The 25091-nt window shown below is 37.4% G+C and overlaps 1 protein-coding gene across 1 annotated transcript; it reads left to right on the top strand.

Moving 5' to 3' along the window:
* The first annotated feature begins 15054 nt into the window (after window positions 1-15054).
* Window positions 15055-17821, top strand: LOC149211820 (ammonium transporter 1 member 2-like). The gene has a single exon (XM_089390479.1). It carries the CDS (start codon window positions 16084-16086, stop codon window positions 17620-17622), a length of 1539 nt encoding a protein of 512 aa, XP_089246605.1. The 5' UTR covers window positions 15055-16083; the 3' UTR covers window positions 17623-17821.
* The last annotated feature ends 7270 nt before the right edge of the window (window positions 17822-25091 follow it).

The raw sequence follows: 25091 nt of genomic DNA, 5'->3' as shown, positions 1-25091 counted from the left end.
TCTTAATTTTACCAAGGCAAAGTCAAATTGAGACTTCCTTGCTGCATTTTTCAACATCCATTGTATATTTGGTTCTATAGACCAATTTAGAACAAATGAGCTATTATATTTTACGAAAAGAATCAATATCCTAAGAGTGATTCTACAACAATGAAGAATGCTCCTCTATGATAGCAACATCCTATTCTAGTATACCAATAACATTAAAAAATTGTTGTGGGTTGATATGAAAATCACCTGTGAGTGATCTCATTTAATTAATTAATGAAGGTATTACAGACTCATGTGCTGGTGTGTGTCTATGTTATCTTAGGCAACGGATCGATCAGATTGCAAAATACACAGACACTGGAAAATGGAAAACAGTAAGAGACGTTAGCCTGCGATGAGATCAGTTTTCTCTTTCATCCGTCAGACACGCGTCGTTCGTTGTATGGCATCACTGGGTCTCCTGACAATTCTGCTTACCGCCCAAAACGCCTCTAATATTCTGCCAGTTTTTGGAGCGCGAGACCCGCCTGTCATTTTAGCGCTTTTCCCACAGTTTTTGGCTTTCCTTGTGACCGAGCGCTCGGGGCTATTCCTCCTTGAGGGGTTTTGCCCAGCGATGCGCGATTAGTGCTAATCGCGCATCAGAAACGACCTCCGTTTTCTGATTCAGACTTCCTAACTGCTAGTTTGCATCTTGCGCGGTCTCCATGGGCCTCAATCAGCGTGCTTTGACCGAGGTCCTCGTCATTCCTTGTTGGCTACAAACTGCCAATATACAGAGGTCCTTCCTGATAGCTCTTTGTTCACAAGTTTTTGAAGTCTGTCATTGTTTGATACAGTCATAGAACTCTGATAAATTTCCATGGATCCAATTTGGATCATGGCCTTCCCACTGAAAAAGCTTTTGGACCACCAAAAAAATTGATTTTCAAGCATCAACTAAGTGAGGATACAACTGTCTCACTTGTCCAATCTCTATCCATTTTGCACTGCTCAGCTTTGAACCCTTGAGCCCAACTCTGAGGTACTCAACATCTCCCCTGCGTGTCATTCTTACCTTCCTGTCCAGAACTCTGTCTTCCTGCAATTCATTAAGATATTCAGGTAACAGGTCATCAATAGAAGGCAATTGACTCTGCTCTTCAGGATCCTCAATTAGTGAAGGTTCAAACAATATCAAGCAATCTGCATTCACAACTGAGTCGATGTGCATGTAAGCTGGTAAATCAAGGTGAAAAGCATTCTCACCAATTTTCTCAAGTATCTTGAAAGGTCCATACCTGATAGGCTTTAGCTTTTTACCTTCACCTTGCATCTTTTCCTTGCTGATATACAGCCAAACTTGGTCACCAACTTGGAAACTATGTTCCATCCGATGCTTGTCATGCCTTGCCTTGTATTTGGCCTGGCTCTTTTCCAGTTGTTCCTGTATTGCATGGTGGATCTCTTGGATTTGTTCAATGAACCTAGTTGCCCTGTCCACATCACTGTGTCCCTCAACTATTGTGTCCTTACCAAAGACAAAATCCAAAGGAGACCTGAGTGTAAAACCAAAACAGGTCTCAAAAGGAGATCTCTGTATAGAAGAATGTTTGGCTCGGTTGTAAGCACGCTGCACATAACAAAAATGTTCATCCCAAATCTTAGGATGTTTGCTGCAATATCCCCTGAGCAACTGGATCACTGTCCTGTTGACTACTTTTGTTTGGCCATCAATTTGTGGATGGAAAGTTGTGCTTTTCTTCAGTTTGGTGTCCATCAGTTCCCACAGACTTGACCAAAACTTCCCCACAAATCGGGTGTCTCGATCAGATACAATGGAAGTGGGTAATCCAAAATGAACCCATACATGTTGAAAGAACAGTTTTGCAGTTTGTTCAGCTGTAATCTGTTTATTACAAGGTATCAAAATACACATTTTGTTGAACCTATCCACAACAACATACAGACAATGATGACCTTTCCTATATTTAGGCAGTTCTCCAACAAAATCCATGGAAACACTTTCCCAAGGGTGAGAAGGAACTGGCAATGGAGTTTACAAGCCTAGTTTTCTATTGTTGGGCTTGCTTTTAGCACACACAGTACACCATCTTACATATATAGAAACTGTCTCATTCATTTTTTGCCAATAACAAAATCTTTGTAGTTATGCAACTATTTTACTTACCCCAAAGTGACCTGATATTAGAGAAGTGTGTGCTTATCGAATTATCTTTACTCTTTCAGTTTTTGGAATACATAACTTCCCACAATAGTATAAGAGTCTGTCCTTTACATGATAATCCTATTCTTCTACTCGTTTACCTTGACTTAAAGTTGCATATACATCTTTGAAATATATATCTTGAGCATATTGTTCAATGTAACTCTCATGTAACATAGAATTATGCTTAAGTATAGTAGATGCATTTATAATGGGTCTAGATAACATATCTGCAGCTTTATTGTGTATGCCCTTTTTCTATCTGAAGACTAAATGAAACTGTTGTAGAAAACCCATCCATCTATAGTGTCTTGATTGTTGCAACTTAGTTTGGGAGTGTAGATATTGAAGTGGTTGATGATTAGTATGTATTACTGTCTCTTTTCCCATTAAGTAATGTTTCCACTTTTTCACACTTTGTACTAATGCATACAATTCTTTATCATATGTAGGATAGTTAAATACTGCGGAATTAAATGTTTCAGAATGATAACATATCGGTTTATCGCGCTGTGTCAACACTGCTCCCATGGCATAGTCTCTGACATCCGTTTGTATCTCAAATGGTCTTTGAAGATCAGGTAGTGCTAGTACAGGTGCTGTAATAATCTTTTCTTTCAAGGTGTCGAAGGCTTCTGTTGTTTGCCTCCCCATTGAAACACCTTGTTCAATCATGTTAAAGCATGTAAGGGAGTTGCAATTAAGGAAAAGTTAGAAATGAACTTTCTCCAATATTGTGCTACCCCTAAGAAGCTCCTAACTTCTGTAGCAGATTTGGGCTTAGGCCAGTTTACAATGACTACCACCTTAGAGGGATCTATCTTCAATTCACCACCCCCTACTATATGTCCCAAATAATTCAAAGATGTTTTGCCAAATTCACATTCTGAGAGTTTACCATAAAGTTTTTCTCTTTTCAAAACATCTAGTGTCTGCTTAACATGCTTTAAATGTTCTTCCCATGTTTTACTAAATATCAGAATGTCATCCAAATACACAATAAGAAAAGGTCTGAGTACATCATTCATTAATCTCATGAAAATAGCAGGAGCATTAGTTAAGCCAAAAGGCATAACCAACCACTCATACAATCCCTGCTTTGTTTTGAAAGCAGTCTTCCATGCACCTTGTTCTGCAACTCTAACCTGGTGATATCCACTATGCAAGTCTAGTTTCGAAAAATAAACAGCTTCTTTTAATTGATCTAACAGATCATCTATGCGAGGAAGGGGATAACAATTTTTTATTGTTATCTTATTCAGTGCTCGGTAATCAATTCACATTCTCCACGAGCCATCTTTCTTTCTCACCAAAACAATTGGTGACCCACATGGTGATGTGCTAGGTTTGATGAACCCCTTCTCGAGCAACTCTTGCACCTGCTTCTTGATTTTTGTGTTCTCTAAAGCAGACAACTTGTACATTCCAATGTTAGGCAATGGAGCATCTTGCTGCAAAATAATATCATGCACTATTTCCTTTTTGGGTGGGAGACCTTTAGGTTCTTGAAACAAGATATCATACTCTGAAACAACCTTTTCTAAATAAGCTTGTTGTTTAGCATTACAGCCTTCAAATACATTGGTTTTATCAGGTTTCTTTTCCTTTACAACCATTAGTAAAAATTGTTTGCATGAGTTTATCATTCGTTTCATCTACCCTGAGTTTATGAGAGTATAATTATTCTTGAGCTTATGAGCTCTTACAAAGTATTTGATTCCATATTTAACAAGTAGATAGTTGTTCTCAGCTCTATAGAAAATAGCTTTTCTGTCATACAAGTAAGGGCTTCCCAAAACAATTCCACATATATCCAAAGGAATTATGTCTAACTCAATCTCATCTACAAATGCTAACCCAAAAGAAAACTTGAGTTTGCATTGTCTAGTCACTTGTAGTTGTGCTTTATCATTTAACCATCCTAATGGGTATGGTTTCTTGTGAGGTGTAGTCAGTAATCCCAATTTCTTGACAATTGCTTCAGAAATTAAATTTACTTGTGAGCCACTATCAAATAAAGTATCAATCTTTTGATGTTTGGAAATAACTTGAATATGGAAAAGCTCATGGCTTTTTCTCTCATTTTCTTCATCAATAGTAGATTGTGCAGAATTACTAGTAGAAGCTTCAGAATTCTTACCTTTTATACCTGTGGTTGCAATGGTTGTTTCATCTCCTAAGTCTGACCCCAAATCTTTCTGAATAACTGCAACATTCTTCTTCTTCTTGCCCTCAAACTTCTTAGGTCTCAGCTCCGGATGCATAATCCAATAGTACTCATCATCATGCCCATCCTTCTTACAGTGAGTGCATGAAGCCTTGCTTTTCTGTGCAGTGTTAGCCTTCCTTGCTTTCCATTTTTGTTTTCTTTTCTCCTTATTCTTGCTTGTAGTGGGTTGGGATGATCCCCCAACTTCTGGATTTCCATTCTTTCCTCTAGCTTCTAGATGAGTGGCTTGTACAGATACCTCATCTATACTAGTGGGATTAAACATGAGGATAGTGTGCCTCATGTAGCTGTGTAGACCACCAATGTAATTCAACAGAGTCTCAGGTGAGTCTAATGAGATTCCTAGAATCAATGCTCTCTTTCTAAATTCTTGGGTGTATCCTTGTACACTTTGCCCTGTCAATTGTCGAAGAGTTTGCCAGCTCATCGTGGCTTACTGCATGTAGGCCAATGGATAGAACTATTTTTTGATTGCAGAAACAAATTCAATCTAGACAGAGATAGTCTTACCATGTATTTTCATGTCAGCTTGGGTCCTGCCTTCCCACCAAACCAAGATAGTGCCTCCAAGGCATAGGCTTGCCAGCTGAATCTTGCTCTTGTCTAAGTCGATACTTTGCACTCTGTAATAAACATAAATTTGTCTAATCCAATTGTCCAACTTTTCTGCATTCAACTCTCCATCATATATAGGTAGGTCAAATTTAACATCTAGTTTAATGAAAGATGTCTTCTTCTTATGTTCAGGGCTATTAGGAGGTGTGAGAAAGCTTTCCTCTTTCCCTTTGCCTTTTGAGTGGTCATGGAAGTGAGGCTCTTCTTCTCCTTTATCTTGTTTGGAGCTTGATGAGTCTTCATCTTTATGTTTTCTAAAGTCCTTATACATTTCCTCTACCATGGACCTTATGGCTAGGAAACTATCTATGAATTGAGGATCTTGCCCCATAGAACCTTCCTCTGACATTTTCTTCTGAGGATAGACTCTTCCAATCTCAGGATTAGTTTTGACCAACTCTCCTTCTCCTAATTTGAGCTTTGATCTAGTTAGCATTCAACAACTAAAACCAACACAAGCTTGTCTAACCTTAACAGCCTAAAGCTCTGATACCACTTGATTTTAAAATCACCTGTGAGTGATCTCAGTTAATTAATTAATTAAGGTATTACAGACTCATGTGCTGGTGTGTGTCTATGTTATCTTAGGCAACGGATTGATCAGATTGCAAAATACACAGACACTAGAAAATGGAAAATAGTAAGAGAAACACAGTAAGCAAATACAAGAACACAACAAATTAATAAGGAGTTCACCCTATCCTCCAGGGCTACGTCTCCGGTCCAACTTTTAGTGGTGGCCTTCTTTTATTGTGTCTTTAAGCAGAGTTTTACAATGAGGAGCTCAATTTGAGTCTCCTGGAACAGATGATGCTTAGTAGGGTGGTTCTTGGATTCCCCAAGCCACTAGAGTGCACAGAATCTTCCTTACCAAGTCTCGACCTCAACTGGTCTTAATGGGATGAGTCCAATTTGGTACTTCGTTCCCGACAGATATCCTCATAGGGGTTGCTTGAACCTCTGAAGCCTTCTGTCTGCTCGATTCTGCCTTAGCTTCGTAGGTCAGCTCGACTCTCTGATCTCTGCTTCACTTTCTGTTCGGTTTCTCTGGCTCACTGTCTCCTTCTCTCTTTTCCCCATCCTCTGTTCTCTGTTTGATCATAGCTTAAAGCCAATTCGCCTCATGACTGTTCGTTTCCTCTTTCGCCTCTTCGGATCACCTGTTGTTGTTTGCTTGGAATTCCCTACCTCTGCATCATCGCCACTGTGTAACGTCTCACAGGGAAGTGGCCACTTTTCCTCTCACGAACTGCGCCAGCTCTTCCTCAAACGGTTCGGTATTTCGGTTACTCTGTGTAATGATTCATCCGCCAACTCAGCGGTCAAATCAGACTTCAGACTTTTATATGCCGCAGCTTAATTCTCCCTCCAGATCCGGTCATTCATTGGACGCAATCTTCATCGTTAGATCTAGAGCCCCCAGATCCTATGGTGTTCGCTCTTATCGTGCGGTTGACTTGCTCAGACGTTAACCCGCGATGAGAGCGGTTTTCTCTTTCATTCGTCGGACACGCATCGTTCGCTGTATGGTATCGTTGGGTCTCCTGAAAATTCCGCTTACCGCCCAAAATGCCTATGATATTCCGCCGCTTTTTGGAGCGCGGGACCCGCCTATCGTTTTAGCGATTTTCCCACGGTTTTCGGCTTTCCTTTTGACCGAGCGCTCGGGGCTATTCCTTCTCGAGGGGTTTTGCCCAGCGATGCGCGATTAGCTAATCGCGCATCAGAAACGGCTTCCTTTTTCTGATCTGGATTTCCTAACTGCTAGTTTACGTCCTGCGCGGTCTCCATGGGCCTCGGTCAGCGTGCTTTGACCGAGGTCCTTGTTGTTCGTTGCTGTTTACAAACTGCCACTGTCCAGAGGTCCTTCCTCATAGCTCTTTGTTCACAAGTTTTTGAAGTATGTCATGATTTGATACAGTCATAGAACTCTGATAATTTTCCATGGATCCAATTCAGATCACGGGTCAACAAAAATGGAGTGACTCAAAAACTACACATCAACTAAGCAACAAGATTACAAAAATTATTAATAATGAGTTTCCAAGAAAAAATGGGCAACTCTTATATGTCGAAATAGAGCATGTAAATGTCTTAGACAATACGTCCCATCATTTCTTGCATATATATAATCTTACCAAAAAATTGATTTTTTTTACAAAAGATAAAATTTGCCAAAAATATTATGGCTATTGGCTCCTTCTAACCCCATGTTGGTTGGAAGTGACTCTTGATTTCCAATATCCATGTTTTATATTTATATGTTTTAACCATCATGTACAATTAATTGTTTCATATAGATTATTAATAAAATAAAAAGATGTAATGGCTAACACACACACGCGCGCGCACACACACACGTCATGCGGCATCCATGAACGACCAATCCATTTACCAGGGATTAGAAGACAATCATAGTTCCTTAATTAAAACTTGAAAATCACGCGGTAAAACACCATGCACCACAAAATCAATAAAATCAAAAGTTGTGTGTCCAAAACTACTGAAAATAGATGCCAAAAAATGCCCAATTTTTTTTGGAGAAGCTAAACCTAAACACCCACATAGGGGGGCTTCTACCCCCCTACAAAATTCTCATATAAGGGATGATGTCACCCCCCTTAAAACCCCCACACCATCCCCTCCCCCCCCCCCCCAATAGGGGGAGCTATCGTCACCCTTGCGAACACCCCATTACGCTTGGTGCAATGTTCAGTGCATGACATTATTCGTGTAAAGAATATAGCACATATTTGTGAACTGAGGCTTTTATGAGGAGATCTGTTTAGATATTCATCATCATTTTTTCCTGATGATGAACCACATTAGTTAGTTCGAAACATTAACGATAGGAATAAATCCTAATGTGATGGATCAAGAAGGATAATCTCTAAATATAACACATACCCAACATGCTCCCACTTTTTTTTTTCTTTGCGTACAATGGGATCACAAGTCTACATGGATAACAATCCAAGGCAATAATGCCCATTGCTTATGTCCACCAAGAAAACTTCTCAATGTTCACATGTTTTTTAATGAATTGACAACATTCTTCAAAGTGTCCACCTTCACTAATAACACCTTCTTTCCTTCAATCACATCTTTCACAAAGTGGTACTGAACATCAATATGCTTTGTCTTAGAATGATATGTTGGGTTCTTCTCTAGGAATATTGCATTATGACTATCACAATTTATCCACACTTTTGGATGTACCAACCCAATAGTTGAACACAATCTATGTAATAATATTGCATCCCCACTTGCATGAGTAGTTGCAATGTATTCAAATTTTGTAGTTGAGAGTTCCACCATAGGCTCTCTCTTTCTCATCCAACTAATTGCTCCTATAAACAGGTTAAATACATACCCACTTATAAATATTGTATGATCTAGATCTCCAACCTAGTCTGCATCAAAAAATCCATGCGTGTCAAACATTCTATCTAATCTTGGTCTTCCTTGGTATCACAATCCATAACTAGTAGTGTCACACAAAGAATTGAGAGTCCTCTATATTATTGTTTAATGTTCCTTCCCTAATTTTGACATATACCTACTCAATACTCCCAACACATGTGTAATTTCTAGTATAGTATAGGCCATTGCATACACCAAACTTCCAACTGCACTAGCATATGGAACATATGGTGTGTCCTCTTCCTCTTCCTATGCCTTGGGAGATTGTTCTATAGATAAATTTACATCTACAATAATAAAGACCTTTACGCTTTTACTTTCCTACATATTAAACCTATGCAATAATGTCTCGACATATTTCTTCTTATTTAACTATAGTGTCTTGTTTGGTCAGTCTCTTTCAAGTTCCATGCCCAAAATGAAATTCGCAATACCAAGTTTCTTTGTCAAATTTATAGGACTATTGAGTTTTCACTTCTTGGATGATTTCCTTGTCATCTCCATTTAGTAGCATGTCGTCCACATAGAAGACCAAAGAAATAAGATAATCACCTACTATTTGAAATACACTTAGTGATTCTCTTTTCTCCTTACGAAGCCAAGTCCCAATATATAAGTATCAATTTTTGATGCCACATACTTGGTGGATTTAACCTATATATAGACTTTTCGACCTACATAATAACTTTTTCTTTCTCTTTAATGAAAAGCATTATGGTTGCTTCATGTAGATTTATTCTTCCAAATCCCCATGTAGGAATATTGTCTTTATGTCCTTTTGTTCTACTTTAAACTAAAGAGAAACATCATCAAATAAAGTAAATCTAATGGAAGTTAACTTGGCCATATTAGAAAAGATATCACCAAAGTCAATTCCATCAACTTTGTTTATTGCTAACCAAGCTTTGTATTTCTCCACTTTTCCTTTTACATTCAACTTCTTCTTAAACACCCATTTCCTAGCAATGAGATTTCTTCTTGCTGGAAAATCCACTAGATCCCAAGCCTCAATTTTTTATAAGGCTTCCATTGCTTCAACCATGGACTTTTTCTAGAGTTTTTCATACTCTGAATCCAAGACCTCCCTAACAATTCTAGGATCATTATCAATAATAAATAAAATAAAATAAAATTTGAATCAAAATTAGTTGGAATATACCTTTCTGCTTGTCTTCTTTCCTAATTTGATCTTCTCAATACTAAAGTATGTGGTTCTTCTTCTTCTTATTCCTATTCTTCTGTAGAATATGATTCATCATCTTTCAATTCAAACTCTATCTTCTATATTCTTTCTCCCATGGTAGGATTTCTTGTTTCACAACATCTTTGATTTCTCTAAATACTACATCTTGATTATACACAACTTTCTTAGTTTCTGGGTTCCAAAGTGTATAACCTTTCAACCCCTACTATATCTAACACTGATACACTTTTAAGCTTTTCTTATCTAGCTTACCCTATTCTCCTTTGGAACATGTACATAAGAATCACAATCAATTACCTTGAGATGTTATAGAAGGTTTGTTACAAGCCAATAATTCGTGTAAAGTCATATCATCTGATTCTAATAAATGTGATCCATTTATGATATGTAAATTAGTGTGTATATTCCACTCGAAATTTCATCACAACATATTCGACAAATTATACTTTAAAGTCTGAAATCTACTCTATGATGGTTTATTTCTCTTTAAATTTATGGATCTGTAGATTGTTGTTTAATGTGTATGCATGCAAATTATAATTATGAAAAATAGAGAAGAGTAAAATAAAAAATCACAATGGAAAGATTTGACTTATGATATAAACTGGGAAACCATTTTGGGAGAAAATCCATTTGGAAGGTGAGATCACTCTTCTCTCTTTCTCTGAATAGAAAATGGTTGGGAGTACAAAGAAGTAAGGTATGTGGTATGTGGGTTACTATAATGAAAAAATCCTCTATTTTTTCTCTCTCCCTATCCCTCTCAGCTACTCTACTCATATATGGAACAAATGCACTCGAAAAGAATGAAATCCATGATACTCCTAGTTCCTTAGTTATAACATAACTAGATAGCCTACTAGTGGTTAGGTTTTACTCCCTCGACTCTTTACCAGAGTTAGAAGATAGACTATTATAGAGTCCCCTTCATCATGATCACATGGCTAGCCCCTTTCCCATAAATAATGGGGGCTGATGTGGCATCCTCTCAAATTATGGTGGCTAAAATATGAAGGTCAACTATCGATTTGCATAGCTTTTGTATACATACTTTGATTGAGACGAGTATGGTTGGAAAGGCCTATATGTGTAGAATAAGAGAAAGAGGTGATGCACCAATGTAATGAATTTTTACCCCCAAAAAAATCAATTGATGCCACAAAATGCTCTCGAAAGGTTTCAAACCCCAATTTGCCAAACTTGGTCCCCTTGGTAAAATTTTCCTATGAGTTGATTCCTCCACTTTTTCCATTTTGAAAGCATCGAAGTGGATGACAAACAATATAATTATGCAATTCATATCACACCTCCCCATCTTGGGAGGGTTTTGATCCCCAAAATATTCTACTGAATGAGGTGAGGAAAATTGTCCTCCACCTTCTCTCGGGTGTACCATTTAGATTTTCCTGGAAGTTGGCCTTTCAACCCAATTTGCTAAAGGTCATACTGTCCTTATCTTGTAGTTATGGACCTTTTCTGCAAAATTGCATCTTCTGTCAATTTTTCCTGAGTCTAGTGTCAAATCCTCTACCAAAGGTAGGAACCAATGTGGGCCAGATCCTCTGCCCGATCTAGCATGGAAGTTTCATAGAGCTTCATATTATCCACATCCATAAATAAGTAAATGCAGATGTATAGGGGAAGCTAAGTCAATAGGGATTATCTCCCACCTTTTCCAATATATCATAGGGACCATATCACAGAGGTTGGATTTTCTTAATAGGAAGCATGTATGAATAATTGTACATGTCATAATAATAGAAATTTAGATAAACAAGAGGAAAGCAAAATTATAGAAATTGTTATAAAGAAAAATAAATATGCGATGAAGAAAATATAGTCAATGTTGTATATAAACATGGAATTAGAAAATAATAAGAACGTAAACTATATAGATATTATGCAAAAACATATGACAAATTGTAACACACTAGCAAAATCAAATCGTATGAAACAAAAGGATAAGAAAAGATAATTTCCCACTTGAAGATGATGACGAACAATGCATTAATTCCAAACATTCATGACATCATTGTGTTCACATTGCAATCATCAAAATGATTTATTGTGTCAATTTAGACTAGAACAATATAACAAGTTTATGAGTGTCATATCCTTTAACAAAAAAAAGGGTTTGAAATGAAGACCAAGAAGTTTTTCAATAAAGCATACTTTGAATCTAAGGCACTACATAGGTGTAGAGATAACTAGAGCCACCACAATGTTGAGGAGTTGCATATCCAAAATGGCCAGGATTTTAGTAATAAAAAAGTTGTCATTATATTTCATCAATTTTTTTTATGTTGTCATTGTTTTCTTGTTAAATGTCAAATGAAATGTGAAAAAAATTAGACAAACATTTATAGATTTCTATTGCATTGCATAAAGGAAACAATGAAAACAATATATCCTCTGTTATACTAAACATTGCTAGCATCTATGCTAATTTTTTCAATTTGCTTAACACAAAAGCCTTGCTAAATACAATTTTTTTAACACCATGAAAGAAACACTATTGTCATGGGTTTATGAAACACTTTTTTTTGGCACAAAGCTATAACTATAATAGGGATATAAATGTACATCAAGTTACTAAGCCTAGATTTATTTAAAAGAATATTAGTTTTCAATAATTGAAAACTACATGTAATTGCAAACATACAAGAATCATTGAATTTATATATGAAAGGGCCTATTGTCACAACAACAAAAGTAACCATGGACATCTAAATTGTAAAGAACAAGTAGTTTCAATTAGCTCTTTTTAATATTGACATTCATTATAAAAACATTGTGAACTTGTCTTCAACATTTCTTAAATTTGTTATTTAACGAATTAATATAGTTCTCTATCTGTATTGCTTGAAGGGAGTGCTAACAACAATTAGATTTCTAATTTACTATTTATTCCTAACTTAAGTTGTTAGATATTGCAATCCATAAAGCACATCCATTTTGGAAGATATTATTCCTTCCAACATTTCAAAGAATGACTAACAACACAAGTCCAAACAAGCCTAATAGTGTTTTTCATATGCATTATTGCACTAAATATCTATGTGCATATAACTAATGGAATAAAACCTAGCACTGTTAGACAATTGTGAACAACAATACATTGAAACTCAACATTGTCACACCAACACAAACCTTGCTAACAATGGAGTTACCAACGTAAAATACCAAGTTCTATGGATGAATAAAGTTGCATTGACATATGTAAGGTTTGATACCCTGAAGACCCTAAATAACAATTATGTAAAACTCATTGTAAGCAATATCCACAACAACAATTGAAAGGAAAATTGCACCAGAACATGGAGAGCCAAGCCTTTATCAAATGCCAAATGCCACTAGTTTAAGCCACAATGAACGACATTGCAGTAGAAGTCATTGCCAACTGCATCCACAACAATCAGTAAAAGTCCAAACCACACTAGGAAACAATGGATTCCAAGCCTTCGAAAAACAACAAACTTTGTTACAACAACTAATGTGAAACCTAATAAATAAACAATAAAAACCCTCACAAAATTGACAATACCCCTAGCTTCATTGCTGTGTAAAAACTGTTTACATCAAAACATCGACTACTCTTCATTTTCTAGAGTAAAGACTACATAACACCCTAGCTAAATCTCTCAAAAACACAAACAAAACCAAACACCAAACTCTATCAAAACAAATCATAATGAATAACAATGAGATAAAACCATTACCATAACATCACAACAATAATAAAAAAAGCCAAAAATAAATAAATAAATCTTTAACAAATCAATAATATAAAACCAAAAATCAATATATATATATATATAGGTGGATTCCATATATGCAACAAGGACATGAAACATTATAAGGTAGAATGGTAAGAAGAAAGAGAACCACCCAGAAACATGAAACATATGGAATATTCGTACCGGCTTGTACTATAACGATACGAATTTGATTTTATGCCACACTGATTACGATATTCCATCCTACTTAATTTATGTTATCGTATTGAAGAGTTGTTGCACTAAAATTTCAAAAGTGGAACGGCGTGCTTAAATGGAGATTTAGGTGATGGAATCTGGCGGAAGAAATTGAGGTTAAATCTTGATTTCTTGCAGTTAAAATGGTTTTTTAACTGCATATTTGGATTCAGCACCCTGAAAAACCCCTGGGACGGTTTGACTGTGCAGAAACTAGCTATCAAACTTGCGATTTCAATAAATTCCTGCCGGATTTTGACCGGAAAAAACCACCGATTTTTTTTTCAAAAAATCGCGTTATAGACCACTGCACCGGAATATACTAAGTAAAATATTTACATATTAGATGAAAATGCTTATATATTGGGTGAAATGATAATTTGTTTTACTGTCATTTAAATTTTACTATTTTCATAAAATATTATTTCTAAAATCAGATTTGTTACTTAATGATGGCTTTGTGGTGTTATATTGTACTCTAATAACTAGTTGCGAAGGCACCAGGGTTATCACCATTATATGTATCTAACACACCCTCATCTTTGAATCCGTCGTGCATTCACCAATATTTATAACAATTATTCAACATTGTTCGGTCGAGAAAAATCGAAAACGAATATTTTTTATAATATTATTTAAATGATATTTTTGGAAACAATAACGCGTGCAAGAGTGACTATTGGACATTATTTTTGAAAGCCAAAGGCCATAAAAGTGCGCGTTATAAGCATCCCATGATTTATTTAAATAATTGACGTCACCATCAACCATCATTTTTATTGTTTGCTTTAAAAAACTAGAAAACGAATCTCTTTAATAAATTATTTCTGGCACACTAAAGATCAAATGAGATCAACTGGTAACTTTTTATCAATATTTTTGAAAGCCAAAGGCCATAGACGTGACACGTCATTATTTTCGAATTCCAAAAGCCATAAAAGTGAGAAATAATTAGGTTATGAGTCATAATGTATGATAAATTAATAAAAACATTTTTTATAAAAATAAATACTAAAATGCAAATTGGCGAATACTAAAATGAGTTATGAATCATCACGCGCCATGACAGAAAAGACAACTTGCAAAAAGATGTGGGAAAATTAAGTTAACGGCCACGCAAAGACTACAAGAAAAGCAAAATAGTGCAAAAGTTAACCGCGAAGGCGATATAAATTGAAGAGGTCAGACAAGGAAAACTAAGAGAATGCGACAAATATTTAAAAATAAAAAATAAACTGTTTCATAAAACCATCCAATCTCATAAACGGTTTCATGAAACATGTCTACTTACATTATATTAATATCTCTCTGTATGTTTTAAGATTATTATAATTACAGTTGACCAACAAAACTCGACAATTTCTTGTACAATCGCTGCAGTGATTTAGATTTCTTCTTATTTTACTAGAGATACTGCAAGCCGAACAAGGTTTCCTGTTAGGTCATGTTATTATATTTTTTTTGTTTCACCGTCCTTTCACCGCAGAAGTATGTTAGCCGGCATTTCGGACAAAATGGCGAGGCCTATGTACTATGAATCTTGATCGCAGAGGAAATATACAACTATATATAATGGTTGTAATAGACGGGAATTCTCATTGAATTCCATCACTGGTCTCGAACCGCTCCATATTCCGGTTCGAATTCTGAACTGCAGGTTCTCATCTAGCCTGGTGGAAGCTCAATCTGTGTTCTTTTTCGCCCAGTCGGTCGGGGTTTCGAATCCAAACATCTCAAAGTTCAGATTTCAGTTCTCCCAGTCCGCATTGCGCGTCGCATGTTCGACTCTCACCGGTCCGGAGTTCTCACATCGGATTTCAGTTCTCTTGCTCTGAAAATTGGAATCCCGTCCTTCTCAAAGCTAAGTTTGGAAATTTTCCCTCTTTTAATCCCGTAAATCTCAAAGCTTCTATTTCAGTTCTTCTAATTCGAATCTGGTGCCTGTAAGACCTCATATTATGTTTCTCCCTGTTCGAATCCTATCTGTAAGAGACCGTATTATGCTTCTCCATGTTTGAATCCCGTTCTTTTAAAGTATGTGCTTCACTTCTTTCAGTTCCAATTTTGTCAATTTAAACCGCGTACTTCACTTCTTCCGGTTTGAATCCCGTCCCTTCAAATTAAATTCGTATTTCACAGATTCGATCTCGTAGACTTTAAAGATCGCATTTCACTTTTCCCGGTTCAGATCCCATCCCTCTGAAACACGTATATCAGTTCTCCCGGTCCGAAATTTACATGTTGAGAGTGTGTCTTTAATTTCTCCAGGCTCGAATCCTTGTCCTTTAAAGCTCGAATTTCACTTCGGCTCCATTTCCGTCCTCTTTAAAGTTCAAATTTCACTGATTCTTGTTGTTCAAGTTTTTTCCCTCTCGAATCTCGCATCTGACTTCTGGCGGCTCGAGTTCCTCGTCGCCTGATCAAACCCCGCTCATCCGCCATGTCTAGCTCCAGCTACACCTGCACAGCTCCTGAACTGGCGGCTCTACAGAACCTCCTCAACGGCACGGCCGGCGACTTTTTCTGCAACAAGTTGCAGGCCGTTTCCGACCAACTCATGGCGACGAGCCGCGCCGTGGATACCACGTACCTGCTCTTCTCGGCCTTCCTCGTCTTCGCCATGCAGCTAGGCTTTGCCATGCTATGCGCAGGCTCCGTGCGGACCAAGAACACCGTGAATATCATGCTCACCAATGTTCTCGACGCGGCCGCGGGCGGCATCTTCTACTATCTCTTTGGCTTCGCCTTCGCCTTCGGAAGGGGAAAGCACTCCAATGGCTTCATTGGCCATTATTTCTTCGGGCTGAAGGACGTGCCAAATGAGAACTTCCAGTACGATTATGCATATTTTCTGTACCAGTGGGCCTTCGCCATCGCGGCCGCGGGGATCACCAGTGGATCCATCGCTGAGCGCACGCAGTTCGCGGCTTACTTGATCTACAGTTCGATTCTCACGGGGTTCGTCTACCCGGTGGTTTCGCATTGGGTGTGGTCGCCTGATGGTTGGCTCAGCGCTTCGAAAGCCAGCGGTTTGCTTTTCGGAAGCGGAGTCTATGACTTCGCCGGCAGCGGGGTCGTTCACATGGTCGGTGGGGTCGCCGGTTTATGGGGAGCGCTTATTGAGGGGCCGAGGATCGGCCGATATAACCACGAGGGGAAGCCAAACGCGATCAGGGGCCACAGTGCCACGTTGGTGGTGTTGGGAACCTTTTTGTTATGGTTTGGATGGTACGGGTTCAATCCAGGGTCATTTGCAAAGATCTTAGTGCCTTACAGTTCGGGTGGGGGTAGTTACGTGGACGGTCAGTGGACAGCGATTGGCAGGACAGCTGTCACGACCACTCTTGCTGGGTGCTCTGCGGCTTTGACAACGTTGTTTGGGCGAAGGCTTCTAACAGGTCACTGGAATGTGTTGGACGTGTGCAATGGGTTGCTCGGTGGATTTGCGGCGATCACGGGCGGGTGCTCCATGGTGGAGCCATGGGCCGCTATTGTTTGTGGGTTTGTCTCGGCGTGGGTGTTGATAGGCTTCAACATATTGGCTGCCAAGATGAAGTATGATGACCCCCTAGAGGCTGCGCAACTCCACGGTGGTTGCGGGGTTTGGGGTATCATCTTTACCGCACTCTTTGCAAAGGAGGAGTATGTTTTGCAAGTGTACGGGCTGTCTCCTAATGGGACCTCCTCGAGGCCCTACGGGTTATTCATGGGTGGAGGTGGGAGACTCCTAGCTGCCCATGTCATTAAAATCCTGGTCACCGTAGGATGGGTCACTGCCACCATGGCCCCCGTGTTTTATATTCTGCACAAGTTCAACCTTCTAAGGGTATCTAGAGATGATGAGATGGCGGGCATGGATAAGACTAGTCACGGTGGAGTTGCTTATGTATTTCATGATGGTGATGGTGACGGTGACGCACAAATTCATCCCACGGGGTTCATGGTGAAGGCTTCTCCTAGCATAAGCCTTACTCCCTAATATCACTAAATTTGCCTACAACCATCTTTCATGTGGTGTGGGTAACGTTGATGATTAGCCTTTGACTCAAAAAAAACAACAAAGGTCCATGTAATGTTAAAAGTATGCTTGTAATCTTGAAATAGGTTTTGTTGTGATGTTTGGCCCATTGGAAGTTATGAATGATAGATTTAATTTAACTAGGGATTTATTATTTTTGGAGGGATTAAAAATCGAGGTGGGGAGCTAAGTGCATATTCTCAGTTTCCGTTTTATGTGACCAAGCATAGCAGGGTTTTATGTAATGTTGTATCTTTAATTTTTGAAGAGATTAAAAAAAAAATTGATAATGAAGATTCTTTATTTTTATAAATTTATATTTTGTAAAGAGATTAAAAAAAATATTGATAATGAAGATTCTTTATTTTTTTAAATTTATATTTATGTGATGTAAATTAATCGATTTCCATGGAATTTAATCTCTGTAAAATTTTTATGAGAAATTGAAAATAAAATTTATCTTTATCATAAAAATAATTGATAAAATTTGAGAAGGCCCATTCCGCAAATATTATTTTAGAATATAAAAATAAATTATACACCAATGAAGTACGGTGCGAAAAATAAAATTATTTACGACATCTCCACTGGAAATGGATATGGAAGTGGAGAATTGAGATCAAATAAGATAATGAAGGCTGCGAGGGTCAGATCCTGTTCTATATCAAGAGCCTGATCCAGCTTCTCAGTATATCCCGCTTATCTACTACCATCTATAAAAGCAGCAGAGACACTGGCATACGCAGAGTTCCTAGTTTCAGGTCCATCCGTTGAAGAATAATAGCACTTGTTTAAGCACCACTCAGGAATTTCGAATGGAAGCGTCCATCAAATTTGTGGGTTTTTTAACAATAATACCCCTAATGTTGATTGGCGGCACAATTTTTTAGCTTTATTTGACAAGAAAATAACCGTGTAACAAGCCATTTGCCGTCAAATTCCATCCAGAACCCCACCTAAGCTTGTTCGTAGTTTAAAATTAAAAGTCCGTACACAGTTATGCCGTGCAACATAGAATCTGTCGTACGCAATCCGAATTTGGTGGGACTTGTACATACTCATAATTATTCAGTGTTATATAATATTCATGTAAATCATAAAAAAATACTCGACGGAAAACTTTCGCCTGGCGTGCCATTAGAAAATGATGTAATATTTAAAAAATAGTGGGTCCTTTGGCAAATAACTAGTAATTGCGCCCATAGGTACAAAGAACTCTGATTGGACGAGTGGGTAAAATGAGGATTGTTCGTATCGGAAAATCATATAAAAACAGTGATATATAAACTTTATGTAAATCATAAAAAAATTACTTGACCGAAAGCTTTCGCTGGGTGCCATTAAAAAATGATGCAATATTTAAATTAATGGATTTTTTTGGGGAGATAATTAGCAATTCAGTGAGAAGTGTAAAGGAACATTGATAGGATTGGGTAAAAAAAATGGTTCATAACAGGTCCGATCTGCCGGCGTAAAAAGAGAATCAAAGTCGGAATTTGTATTTTGGCTGGTTTTGTTTTTTGTTTGTTATATTTACCTAATTTTTTTCTACATATTATATTTTAATCATTTTTTTTCTATTTTTCACAAATATTCCGCCTCTTATACTCCAAAGAAACATTTTGGATGTTTTTTCATATAATTGTTTCTCTTCCAATAATGTTATCACCTTGTCAACATGTTGAACATGATCCTTCCAATACTTGTTGTAGATTAGCATATCATCAAAAATACTAACACAAATTTTCTAAGGGTGGGTTTGAAAATGGAATTCTAACACAAATTTTCTAAGGGTGGGTTTGAAAATGGAATTCAGCATACCTTGAAATGTTGAAGGTGCATTAGTAAGGCCAAAAGGCATGACCAAAAATTCATAACGACGCTCATGATTTCTAAATTATGTTTTGGGAATGTCTTTAGTCTTCATGCTAATTTAATGTTATCCTAAATAAGATCCAACTTGGTGAAGTAAACTGCTCCATGTAATTCATCCAACAATTCATCAATGACAGGAATGGGGAATTTATATTTAATAGTGAGCTTGTTGAGATCCCTATAATCTAGAAACATACATCATGATCCATCCTTCTTGTGCACTAATATTACTGGAGCATAGCAAGAACTTTGACTAGTTGGGATCATATCAGCCTTTAACATTTCTGCAACCATACGTTCAATTTCACTCTTTTGGGAACAGGGATGTTTGTATTATGTTTGGAAGAACACTTCCTGAATCAAATGAATAGCATGATTATGATCACATAGGTGGGAGGCCTTTGGGAGTCTAAAATACCTTGGAATGATCGTCCAAGACTTTTTGGAGATTTGGAGAAAAAGATGATTTTGATGTTTGAACCTCTAGTGAGCATAATTGTGCAATTACACATCATTTTTCTTTCTTCAGAAGCTTTGTCATTCTATTAGAGCTCATTATCCTTAATGGTTTCCTTGCAATACCCCTTAATTCAACTTCCTTTTCTTCCCAAAAAAATTTCAAGAAAAGTTCTTAACAATTAAAATCTATTGTCCCCAAAGATAGTAACCATTGGAATTTTAGTACAACATTAGCACCACCCATTGGAATGGAAAGCAATAGAATATTAAATACATATCGCCCCATCATTAGCTTGATATTATGGCACTTTCCGGAGAAATTTATAGTTCCTCCATTTGCAACCATCTCTTCACACTCGGGTGATGGATACAGGAAGCAATTCAATTATTTAACTATCTTACAATGAACAAAATTTTGAGTACTACCTGAATAAATTAGCAATATAATCTTTTTCTTCTTGATATATCCCTCTATCTTGAGAGTTTTAGGAGTGGTAATTACTGCCAATGTAGTGCAAGATATGGTTGGATTCATTTCTTCTTTCTACAGGGTTGGTTCCTGGTGTATATCCTCCTCTTTTGATGTTTCTTGTACCTATTCTTCCTTCTCTTCACAATCTATGTAGTTTCATCTCAACGCACTCATGACCATTAGTGTATTTTCTATCACAATTGTAACAAATCCCTTTTTCTCCTTTTTCCTCCCATTTTTGTGGTGTTAACCTTGTAGGTTGTGGAAGGTTAGTAGTAGTAACACTTCCATCTTTATAGTTGTGAGTGGTAGGCTTCCTTGTTGCCATAATTTTTCTTTCAACTTTTCTTGCTACCTTGAATGTCTTCTCTAATGAATCAGGTTCTCAAAGTTGAACCTCATGTTGGATGTTATCCTTCAAAATCCCTATGAATACATCAATCCCTTTCTCCTATGGAATATCATTTACCCTAATATTCAATTTTTGGAATTCCTCAATGTATTCTACCATTGAACCCTTTTGGTGAGATTTATCAATTAGCTAAAGGTGTTCCTCTTTGTATCCTCATAATGTGATATCATTTCCTATGTAAAATTTGACCAAGTAATTTATGCCAGATTTCCCACGCTGACCTGATTATGGACTAATTCAGTAGAGAAAACTTGTACAAAGTGCCACGTGTCATTGTTTTGACATTCGGCCTTGAAAATGATACACCGGAAACTAGAGTCCATGCACTTTCAGTAATTTTTTACGCAATTCAAATATGATGTTCGGAGAGAAAATGATGATGATTTTCCTTAGGTCACACGTTTGAGATTGAATTCTGGAGCCTGCAAAAACCCTAATATCCTTAGATCATACTCCAAAAATATAACAAAAAAAACTATGATATTTTTACATAAAGTTCACTAAGATTTTGGATCCACGTTGTCAAATTTTCAGCTTTTGACGCCTAATCGAAAAAAACATTATATAAAAAATGTCAAGATGAATTGTTTGAAGAAGTGAAACCCTCGAATCCAATTCTCTGATACCAGAAAAGATATATCAACGATTTAAAAAATATCCTCTTTGAGGGGGAAACCTCCTTTACATTACATAAATGAACAATTATTGGATGATTCAAATGATAACACCTCCTTGGTATATAGAGGAGTCTAAGGGGTCACAATATAATCAGAACTTACATAACAATAATAATGTAGTGGCACAAAATTAACAATAGTGGGCTTATATGGGGCACAAAAATAACAACATGGGGGATACATAGGCACAAAAATAACAATAGGGGGATTCACTAATAACAATAATGGGAATACACTAGTATTATAGGGACCTGACATACTAGCCTTCAAACATAAACAGTTCCCCATCGCCTTGCCATTCTTCCAACCTGAGGAAATAGTGGATGAAACCCATGTCCTTCATTTCAAATTCCCTTGCAAGGCCCTCCTTGCAAGAGATGATCAACTACTCATCACCAGTAAACATTAGATCATCAACATATAAAACAATGCTAAGCAATTTACCTTCTACTAAGATATGATAGAGGTTCACATCCGCTTCACTTTTGGTGAAGCCCAAACCAGTGAGATAATTGTCGATCCTGGTGTACCAAACACGAGGTGCTTATTTGAGACTGTACAATGCTCCCTTGAGTCTGAACAAATGAGAATCTTGATCAAATGTATCAAAATCTTCTGGTTACTTGATGTACACCTCCTCCTCAATAACACCATTGAGAAATGTTTACATCCATATGGTAGATCTTCCACCCCAAATGTGCAGCCAGTGCAACAATTTATCTAATGGACGAATACCTTGATACATTAGCAAAGGGTTCATCATAGTCAATTCCCTCAACTTCATAGAATCCTTTGGCCACAAATTTGGGCTTATAATTCTCTATGCTTCCATCTGTCGCATGCTTAATCTTGAATATCCATCTTGAACCCATAATTGATTTATTTGTTAATATTGGGAACACTTCCCAAACATTGTTCTTCATGATGGATTTGTATTCTTCCACCATTTCATCAACCCAAACAGGCTACTCAACTACTTCCTCGAAAGAGGATGGCTCATTCTCTACAAGCTCAGTCATTAGAGCCATGTAGTCAGTGTACCTTTCAGGTGAGCTCCTTTTCCTGCACAAAGTTTCATTCTCCCTTGCATCCTACAAAAGTATATAAACTTCCCTGGTTCTTTTTCTTTCTTCTTTGGATGGTTCTAATTGAGTGGATTTCTCCACTCTACCTCCTGTTTGATCCTCAATTTATGGCTGCTCCACAACTACCTCAGGCTTCTCATGAGGCTCCTCCTTTGGAGATAAAATATCCTCTTCTAGTGGGATTTGAAGCTCCCTCTCAAGAGAGCACCGCATCGATTTCTCCTCATCGAACTTTACATCCCTTCGTACAACTATCATTCTAAGGGAAGGTAAGTAAACACGATAATTGTGTGGAGTTTCAGTGTAACCCGCAAAATATCCCACCTCTGTTGTTGTCTCAAGCTTTTTCCTTGAATATTTGGAGACATGGAAGTAAATAGAGGCTCCGAATATCCTGAAGTGGGACACAAATGACTTTTTATCCAATAAATCCTCCTCTCATGTAATCATACCAATAATCTCATGAGGACTCTAGTTCTGCAAGTAGGTTATTGTGTTACATGCCTCTACTCACAAATGCAATGGTAGGCCTTGGTCATGTAGCATAGCTCTTGTAACTCCAACAATGCTATGGTTATTTCCCTCATCTTCCCCATTCTGTTATGGGTTATGGGGTGTTTTCAACTCTCTTCAAATGCCTTCTTTTGCACATAAATTCTTGAATTCATTCAAAACATACTTACCTCCATTTTCGCTCCTAAGAGCCTTCACCTTCTTGTCGGTTTCTTTCTCAGCTAGTGCCTTGAATTCTAAAAACCTAGAGAATGTCTCATTCTTCTTCCGCATGAATAAGATCCAACATTTCCTTGAGATATCATCAATAAAAATAACAAAATATTTGTGTTTAGCAGTGGATGTTGTCGAGAAAGGTCCAAAAACAACAGAGTCGAATATTTCCAATACTACACGTGCTTTGCAGTCTTGATCATAGAATGTGAATTTTACATACTTCCCCAAAGTACAACCTTTACAGATATCATGTTGCTCAAGTTCTCCTTTAGGGAGGCTACTAGTTATTTTCTACATAATTTTCGATGCACCATGATGCAAATGGCCCAATATCTTGTGCCAAATTTCACCGACATCATGGCTCCGCACTTTCTCGGCTTACGACTTAATGCAACACAGACTTCCACATCAATTTTATATAGGTTCTTCACACGAACCCCGATTTTCTTCACTTGTCCAGTGACTATGTGTCTCAGGAATTCTTTCCCTTTACTAAAGATCACATCATAACCATGTCCTTCCAAAACTACTTCAGAGATGAGATTCTTCTTTAGGCCTGGAACAAACATTACATTTTTTAGGTGAAGAGGGGATCTCGACTCCCTATGAAAGGTTATTGTACCAATTATGGTAGCACTATACCTTCCATCATCCCCCAACTCACTATGCATTTGGAGATCTTTCTCATCCTTGTCACTAGAAAATTCTCTGGAGTCCAAGTACCACACACTCCCCATCACTGTGTTGGCCATGCATATATAAGGGTGAATTCAAGCTAGAACTGTGAAGCCAAAGCTTCACCTGCTACTTCTCTTGAGTTCTTATTGCTTGAATTTTTGTGTGGACACTTCGTAGCATAGTGCCTCAATTCATGAAAATTGAAGCATTTGATTTTGGACAAGTATTTCTTCTTTCCCCCTTGGCTGGATTCTTGTTTTGTTTGAGATTTCTTCCATTTCCCCTTATTTACCTTTCCAACCAGTGCAATATTTTCTTCATCCTCACCCTTGGATGAAGTTTCATCTATGGCATTCTGCCTTATCTATTCATGTCCCAAATTAGTCCGTAAGCATTCCCAATTCGTTAATTTCTCCCTGTCGTTCACATAGTCCTAGTAGTTATGCCAACTTTTTGGAAGGCCTAGAATAGTTAGGCTTACCGGGTCATCTTCTATAACATTTACACCAATCCTTCCAAACTCATCACAAATTTATGTAAATCTATTGAGATACAACGGGATAGTATCATTATTTTGCATATTGATGTTTTGTTAGGTCCCTACAATACTAGTGTAGCTCCTTATTATTATTATTGCAACCCCCTTATTGTATTGTTGTGCCCATGTAGCCCCCATATTATTATTGTGCCTCATAGAATCCCACTATTCTTATTGTTGTGCCCTTACAATATTATTGTTATGTAGGCTCTGATTTTATTGTGACCCCTTAGACTCCTATATATAGAAAGGATGTCTTATCATTTGTATCATCAAATAATTATTCATTTATGTAATGTAAAGGAGGTTTCCCACTCGAAGAGGATAATTTTGAAGTCGTTGATCTATCTTTTCTTCTATTTTGTGAGCTAGTTGCATAAGATGTTTTGAAGTTTGTCTTTAAGGGCCAATTTTCTATGATCATTGTTATTCTCAAAAAACTTTTTCAGTTCCTTCCACATTGTGAATGGATTTTCTTTCCCTTGGAGATTTGAGACAGTGTGGT

The sequence above is a fragment of the Pinus tabuliformis genome, chromosome 1_1 (genome assembly GCF_031772625.1).
Source record: "Pinus tabuliformis cultivar Carrire ecotype Pingquan chromosome 1_1, CPIR1, whole genome shotgun sequence".
NCBI classification, from domain to species: domain Eukaryota; kingdom Viridiplantae; phylum Streptophyta; class Pinopsida; order Pinales; family Pinaceae; genus Pinus; species Pinus tabuliformis.
Note: the sequence above shows the minus strand (reverse complement) of the source record. Positions and strands in the feature narration are given on the sequence as shown.